At 41.3% G+C, this 8,542-nt stretch overlaps 1 protein-coding gene across 1 annotated transcript; it reads left to right on the plus strand.

Annotated features, from left to right (window-relative positions):
- The first annotated feature begins 2,920 nt into the window (after positions 1-2,920).
- tmem222b (transmembrane protein 222b) lies at positions 2,921-8,164 on the plus strand. The gene is made up of 6 exons (XM_030788929.1): positions 2,921-3,054; positions 5,113-5,197; positions 6,282-6,313; positions 6,536-6,632; positions 7,094-7,224; positions 7,942-8,164. The coding sequence occupies exons 1-6, from the start codon at positions 2,936-2,938 to the stop codon at positions 8,027-8,029; spliced, it is 552 nt and encodes a 183-aa protein (XP_030644789.1). The 5' UTR covers positions 2,921-2,935; the 3' UTR covers positions 8,030-8,164.
- The last annotated feature ends 378 nt before the right edge of the window (positions 8,165-8,542 follow it).

The raw sequence follows: 8,542 nt of genomic DNA on the forward strand, positions 1-8,542 counted from the left end.
CAGCCCACAGTTTAACCTCTCCTGAGATGTTCCATCCTCTGTGAGTAAACTACTGATCCACTGTGGGGCACTGTGTCCCTTAAAGAGTGAATCCGCACGCACAGGAGAAGGCAAAAAATCTATCCAGCCTAAACCTTCACTCTCTCTTTCCGTCATGAAACCACCTCAAATTGTTTATCACACCAACTATCTGCAGATTCAGTATTTCCTCTTATTTTCTTCCTCTTATGACTCTGATAAACACCCCTATTTATGAAACTTCAAACAGAGTCATGAACCACTATATGAAGTATCATTTAAAAATTATTCTTGTTTCATCTATCTACTCAAAACACTTAAATGGGTGAAGACCATTCTGTTTATTACTGATTAAGTCTACTGGTTCTGAGAGTGTTCATCAATGTTTTTAACCTAGTGTTGGCAGTAAATCCTGTTCTGTAATTGGTGAAATTTGGGTTCAGGCTGAAAAAAAGTCAAATCAAATAAGTGGAATCCTTTTATGCTCCAGCCATGTACCATCATGTTTCACAAATCTCAAGGGTCTTAATCATTTTCGCTCATTCTCATACCTCAGGAGCGATGGCTGGGTTACTCTGAGTTTTGACATTTTTTCATGATAGGTCGCTCTATGTACACAAACAGAGAAGGTCATCTGAAATATCTATGTGACCCTACTTTAATAGCAAAGCACCACATCAGACATGGAAGCCAAATTAACCTCCAGTGGGTCTAGCAGTGGGAAATATCAATGACATTGCCGTGGAGTTTGGAATTGCCGTTATGTAACCGTTAAACCTTAAAAACATACGGAAGGTTTTCTTTGGAGACTTACGTGCAAGTCTCCAAGGATAGAGACTCTGACAGTTACACTCATAACTTGTGATACACTCGGAACTACTGTCACCTCACCGGCATTTTTCAAAGTGGTAACATTTACCAGGGTTCGTCTTGGTGAACAGATAATCAATATTTCAACTGAGACCACTCTCACGTCGTTGTATCTTTTGATTGCGGATACAGCTTGATTTTGTGTTGCTAAGTTCTATAGTTGTGTTGCAGCGTATTCAGATGAGTAATGAACAATTTTTCAGTTCTGTAATCTTAGATATGATCTCATTTTCAGGCCCTCTGATTTCTCTGTCACCGAACCTGCATTTTCGTTCTGCACTAATCTTTTTTCTTTAGGAAAAAAAAAAAAGCGATTTCAAGGTGACATGAACAGAGACGCACATTGACAAAATGGTTAATGAGCTGAAAGAACGAGAGAGACGGATTAGACTAGGTTTGTCCTTGTCACACATTTCAGACTTTTAAAGTGAGGACATCTGAGAAGAAAAGAAAGATATATCTAAAAGTTAAAGCCACTGGGTTTATACATCTCATGGCCTAATTGGGTAGGATGCTGTGACCGGATATTGAAGCGGCATTTTGCTAGAGAATTCCCTCAGCTCCGTTATGATGAGCTCACAGTATCTGTGTCACCTCGTGTTCGTTTATCAACGTCTCCCTGCTTTTGCTGAGTGGTTTGTTTTTGCCCTGTGCGCCATACATCACCCGTCGGCTTTAATAGGGGCCCGTATGGACGATGTGAGGTTCTAGAATATTCCCCCGGGTTCGTCCTTTTTGTCTCTCTTTCCAGCATGTCTGCAGATGGAAGGTCCTCCAATAGCAAAACCTGAGAACTTACCCAATGCAGAATCGAAACGTGAATGCAAGACCTCTATTTTGATGGAAACTTGGGAGAATGCATTCTGAATGGTGTTGAATGAGGAATATAATAGATAAAGATAAACAGTAAAGTTACTTCATCTAATTTTCAGCAATTTCTCTACATTTTGTGCTCATCAGAGTGTCTTAATATAAATATTGCATGTTTGTGTTGTGAGGATCTGCAGATATCAGTGTACTACCAAGAGAAAAGAAATTGTTAAACACCATGATCTATGAGATAAATATTTACTTTTTTCCAGAATAAAACATGTTTGGTTTCATGTAATACAAAAACCTGGATTTCTAAATCACATAGAAAAAATGTCTTGGAACAAGAAGTCTCTCTCTCTCTCTCTCTCTCTCTCTCTCTCTCTGGTGTATGTTAATGTTCATGTCCTGCTTTCTCCTGTATTGATTTTGTAAAATGATGATCCTTTTCGCCCTGAGGATATCCGTAAATGACCCGACCCGGTCATTAACACTGAGTCGATATTTTGATAGCTTTTTTTCACCATATTCACACATACCACTTTGCTTTTCACTAGTTCTCCCTTCACAGAGCAGAGATACATTCAATCTTTGTTGAGACCAGTTATTGCTGCCCGGAGGGTGTTGTGAAGTGGTCAGTTTGAGCTGTCCTACTATAGGTAATTGTTTCACTTAAACACAGAGCATGTGAACTACGTATGAAAGCCGTGCATTATGTATGAAAGAAATACCCGTAAATGTGAAGCGTGTCAGGAAACTGGAGGATTTTGAAACATTATACTTACATGAACTGTTCTGTTTGCTATAACTTATATATAAAAGGGTAAATTACTCATTCTTAATGTAACATACTGCCGTAATATTCACATATGGTCTGCATTTGGCACACACACGAACACAATGCTGCCAAAATGTTTTGCTTACGCATCATAAAAGAGTCGTCCAGGTCCCAGCGAATGTTTGAATAAATAAATCTGTTTATAGCCCACATATCAAAGTAAAATGAATTGTTTTATTCAGTGATTATGACATAATTGCTGTTTTGTTATCAGTATGGCCATTGTCAGCGTGAAAATCCAAAGCCTGATTTTCCGCTTAGTGCTTTATATAATTTGCAGTTGCTCCATGCTACCCTAAAATTATCTTCCAAGGGACCCCGGAAGCGCGCGGTTGCTTTCGACGGCGCGAGCAGCTGCCAGGAAGCGGAACGAATGAACTTCATTTTTCACAGCTGGTGATGGCGGATGTTGTCGAGATAGACACCATGAAGAATTATCACATAGCTTTTGAGAAGATAGACCCAGACACGAGTCGTTATCCGTACTGTATTGTGTGGACGCCTATACCTGTATTATCGTGAGTTGCTCAAGCCTCCAATTTCCATGTTTTGTTCATGTTTTAGCGAGTGTAGCTAAGCCTTTCCCTCCTTAGAAGAGCGATTTCGTGACAGCTCCGCTTGGAAATGCCATACACTTGGCTTCTTCTCGATGTACCCCAGTAAACACACGTCTTTATTCTCTCGAACTGATAGGTTATTGTCTGTTGTGTCATCTTGGAATGCCTTTCAGTTACAGCTTTTATTTGTGTAGCTATCATAACTGGCTATTATTATACAAACGAACTACAGCACTGCTTCTGGCATCCTCCATTGACTGTTATGCATCGCGAAATATTTGGCATCGCCAGAACACTTGTCCTGTGCTACACACTTAGAAATCATGTCACGCTGCAAGACATCACAGTTTCGGCTCTCGTGCATATATATGCAATGCTTGCGAATTTTTACTTTTGATTATCATTTGAAATATAACGGTCCTGTAAGCTCCCATAAAGTAAAAATAAGACATACTACTTGTGATTCGCTCCTCTAGTAAAACAGTCTTCTCGTACTACGCATTTATGCGCTCACTTTTCTGTTGTGACAATACCGAACGCGTTTACCTTGCAGAAATTACTTTAACACCATAAAAGTGACGTCACAACCATTGTAAGAATAATATCGTGACATGAGTTTGGGGGGGGGGGGGGGGGGGGGGGGGGGGGTTGGTTGTAATATTTTCAGTTATGTTCAGTTGTATCATTGAAGTATCTTGAATATTCAGAAGCTGGTTTAATTCACTCACAAATCGCAACTCACATCAAGACTATTCCCTTTCACCCATCCTGTGATGTCATTGTTTACGTCCTTACATTGTGAAGGCCCTAAATCAATTATTGATACCTTTTTGTCTGGACTGGGGTTAGAGACAGGTTGTCGAAGTACTCTGCACCAAGGAGGAGTAACAGCCTAGGATCAGTTTCATTCACCTTCTGTGTCAATCATGAACCTTCTAAATGACATTCAGAACTGATCTTGGATCTGCACACAGTGGCATCTCCTGTTGAATTCCCTCAGTAAAGTCAATTCTTTCACAGAGAGACACTAACCCTCCTCCCACTCTGTGAAGCAACCTGCCCCCCCCCCCCCTTTTCCTCTGCCCATTTCTCCTATATAGGTCAACAGCTCTCTCTCCAGGAAGCCCTAAGAGACTAATATTTGCATGGACAGTACTATATCTGGGATGACTGCTCTGTGCCTGCCCTACTCCACTTCAGTATATGAAAAAAAGCTTTCCTCTGTTGCTCAACAGTATTATTCAGGACAATTAAACAACAACAACACGGAGCGACAGTTGCCGGCACGCCTTAGGGCGCTTTAAGAGGGGCCCTTGCTGACAATATTGTGTTCCGAAATTTTTTCTCGTTATGATTTTCACATACTCTGTATATCTCTGCTTTGCCCACAGCAATATGCTACAGTTTATGTTGTCGTTGCTTTTTTTCTTTTTCTTTCTTTCTTTTTTTTTTTTTTTTTTTTTTTTTTTTGCATGTTTGCTTAAATTCTAAACAGCGCTTGCAGGAAGATAAGCGTGAGTCACCAGAGAAAGTGGAATAGTGATATTCTTATGGAATCTCCTGAACTGAACTGAACTCCAGCTGGATAACACAGAATCCTTGAACTTTCTGGCTTACTGTTCAGATTGTTTATCAAACTGTTGCAATGTTTGTGAGTTATTCATTACATAGAGAGCTACTTTCTTTGGTTGTGAAACACTGAATCTCATTTTAGTCATTATTTCCTGTCATACAAGGTATGGCCAAACAGTGTGTATCCCTCAGGATATGAATGGTTAATGGTCAACAGTATGTGTGTGGGTTTTTTTTATCAGTGGTTAATGGATGTAATTATTACTTGAGTGCTGAGTCTATTCTGTCTGTAATGGTAAGGTTAATGCACACGCAGGAAAAGAGCTGAACTCAGATCAGCTGCGAAGGACAGGGAGTAGTCAGTCTTATGCCCGTGTGACACAACCCTTCTCTCATGTTGTGATCTTATATGATTTTTTAATTTATTTGTCTGACACGTCTTTTCAGGTGGCTGTTTCCATTCATCGGACACATGGGAATATGCACCTCCACTGGAGTTATCAGAGACTTTGCTGGGCCTTATTTTGTCTCAGTGAGTACAGCATTTATGAACCTCCTTTGGTTGACTGAGTTTTGTTCTCCTATTAGTGAGATGTGACCTCCCGTTTCTATCGTACATAAATATGCCCCCGAACGTTTCACAGAGGTTTACAGACAATATACATGAGTCATTTTATGTGAGCGTCCAACCAAGTTGTAGAGCACAACTCTGTGGGCTTTACGAAATCTACAGTGGAGAGAGGAGAGCCCTTGGAGAGCGTAATGTAAAGTGTTTTTGCCTCCATAAGCCTTGTGCGTTACTTTCTCTTCGAGAAGTTGTCTAGGGTGTATAAGTCCTCCTTTGGATCGATGGAACCATTCGATAGCGTTCGCTGACACCTCTACACTTACTTACAAGCACATCCCATTACATCCAAAAAAGAAAATCCATACCAAAAGCAAAAGTGTCGGAGCCCGAACGGGAGGCAAATCCTATCTCCAGCAAGAAGAGCAATAAAAGCTTCACGGCCCCATCCCCCTGTGCCCCCCACCCCACCCCCACACACACCCCTTTGAGGGCCAAGCTAGGTTAATGTTTGATGTGAGCTTCAGATAACTGTGTTTAGAGGACCTCCTACTGTTTTTTTTTTTGGGGGGGGGGGTGTATTTTAATTGTTAAATTGGGAATTGTTCTCGCACTCTAAACTTTTACCTGCTGGCAGCTGGGGCTGTGAGTAAAGCTACTGCCACAGAGACTGGGTGAGAAACATGAGAGGAGAGGATAGTTTGACCCGCTGTGATACGGACTACTGCCCCTACGAGTGTTCTCTAACTGAGAACGCTTTGACAGAGCTCTCTGGACTCCTGAATAAAGCACCGCGCTAACTCTTCAAATAATAATTGTGGTAAAAGAGAGTAATATTCAGGATTTTTTTTTTTCTCTTTCTGGGGTATTTTGGCTTAATTTATCAGAGAATACGTTTCAGCTTTATTGGAGTTATTTTATTATGATTTGGTGCGGTACGGGCCATTTATTAGTAATAAAAAAGACATTATCATATATATTAAATTATTCTTCTCTCTCCCCCCCCCCCCCCCCCCCCCCCCCGTTTTTTTTTTTTTTTTTTTGCTTGCAGGAAGACAACATGGCCTTTGGAAGACCAACAAAGTGAGTTAATTAAATTCCTGAAGGCATCTCTCTTCTAATTGTCTTGGCCGTTGCGGCCCAAGTGTCCTTTTGCAGACAGGGAAGCACAGTCAACCCCACGCGTTTGGGAAATTCTGGTTTGGAGCGTTCATTGTGTGCGCTCTTCTTTTGAACCGGTATGGAAAATAATTGAAACGAAGTTTGACTGAAGGGTCAAAATGTCGGTCGCCTTTTGTTTTGCAGATACTGGATGCTGGATGTAAGTAAGGTGTATGCCAGTGGCTCTAACGCCTGGGATACAGCAGTGCACGATGCCTCAGAGGAGTACAAACACAGAATGGTAAAGAACAGTCTACTGTGGCCTGGACGCCAATGAGTATTATCTGTCACGGAGCGTGTATGTATGTTTGTGTACAGTTAGGGTTCATACGTGAATTGAATGTCCCCTTGAGGATATACATAATTGAGAAATAGGTATATTTGTGGGTCCATGTGTTTAAATGAAAGAGGATATAACTGTTACAAAACATGCTAAAACAACCACAAAAAATGCTGAAATATTTCTTTGGTTATGGGTAGGGTTAGTTTATTAATCTTTAGTGAGAGTAAAATGGAGGTCAGTGTAAACTCCACACCAGATTAAATATATAAAGACAAATGTGTGCATGTATGTTTCTGTGAGTATTTCAGAGACAGAGAGTGTGTGTGTGTGTGCGCGCGCTGCGCGTTCGTGCTCTGTTAGGGAGAGTGTGCATTTGCCAGCATTTAACCTCTATTCTCCCATCTCTATTCTCCCTTTAGCACAACCTTTGTTGTGACAACTGTCACTCTCACGTTGCCATGGCACTCAACTTAATGCGCTATGACAACAGCACCTCATGGAACATGGTTAACCTCTGTCTGCTGTCGCTCATATACGGCAAACATGTGAGGTAAGGCACAGTGCACTGGGCCCAGTTTACACCTACATTTCAGAGTGGAGAGGAGCAGAAGGATTTTACCCTTATAATTTCAGGTTATCTTGTTATGGGATATTAGATACTGTTTACAGCTGCAGTCTTGCTCTCTTGTGTGTCTGTGTGTGTGTGTATGTGTGTCTGTCTGTCTGCCTGCCTGTCTGTCTGTTTGTGTGTGTGTGTGTGTTGCGGGATGGCTTTATCTCTGCTCCTGGGGTAAAACAGATGTGAACTGATGATGCAGCTATCCTGCCCCCCTGCCGCTGGGGTTTAGGTTGTCATGGTTACACCCAAATGCAGAGTAATTGGTGACGTGCGTTCTCTGTTCTCCGGAGTGTTCTGTCGAGCCAGCGACGGAAATTAAGTTATCACCACTCAGTTTTTAACACTGTGTTGTTGCAGATGCTCTCAGTTTAACTTAAACTACTTGTTTCTCTCTCCTCCTCATTCCTCTCTGCCTCCTTGCATCAACTGCTTTCCCATTTTCCTTATATATACCTTATACATAAACACTTTGTCTTTATTTTCTTTCTTTCTTTCTTTCTTTTTTTAAATTCTCTGTGCTCATTTTTTCACGGTTCACCCACTTACCTTTTTTACCGTTTTTCCTTTATCTCCACATATCTCATACATATTCTCTTGTCTTTTCTCATCTCTCTCTCTCTCTCTCTCTCTCTCTTTCTCTTTCTACAGCTGTGCAGGGTTCCTGAAGACCTGGTTACCCTTTTTAATACTGACAGGCACCGTGCTAACAGTGGCTCTCACTCTCAACCTGCGGTGACCCTGCAGGAGCGGAGACACGGAGAGAGAGAGAGAGAGAGGGAGAGAAATGTGCTGGGACAGGTGCTTCCTGCGATAGGTGGACTAGATATCCAGGTTGCTCCAAATGTGACTCCAATGACTGCTTGTTGGAACTGGTTGGGGTGGGGTGGGGTAGGGGGGGTAGGGATGACAGCATGGTCCACATTCCAAAACACAGAGGAACCCAACATCTGATTTAACACTAAGCCTCTTTGTTATAGTCAGAGACCAAAAGTCTGTCACTTGGTGTCCAGTCCAGTGATGATGTAAGAAATCATCTACACTTCAAAGCCAGTCTTCCTCAGTATGAGTCCACCTCCCTGTTTTGAGTCAATGGTGCTTTTCTATTATTGGCTGTCTGATTTGACTATTAGGTTACGCATTTGATTTTTCTTTTAACCCAACAGGTAGGTCAAATAAAAAAATCGATTTTTAAAAATGAATATTAATTTCAATGTTTAAATTAGATTACTCTAATTATAACTACGGTCTT

This window comes from Chanos chanos, chromosome 12 (genome assembly GCF_902362185.1).
Source record: "Chanos chanos chromosome 12, fChaCha1.1, whole genome shotgun sequence".
Lineage (NCBI taxonomy): Eukaryota > Metazoa > Chordata > Actinopteri > Gonorynchiformes > Chanidae > Chanos > Chanos chanos.

Bases quoted from the DNA above. Each gene is read 5' to 3' on its own strand.
- tmem222b (XM_030788929.1), top strand. From the start codon at position 2,936: ATGGCGGATGTTGTCGAGATAGACACCATGAAGAATTATCACATAGCT. The intron at 6,314-6,535 runs GTGAGTTAATTA...TTTGTTTTGCAG, and splicing joins GCCTTTGGAAGACCAACAAA to ATACTGGATGCTGGATGTAA. The intron at 7,225-7,941 runs GTAAGGCACAGT...CTCTTTCTACAG, and splicing joins ATATACGGCAAACATGTGAG to CTGTGCAGGGTTCCTGAAGA.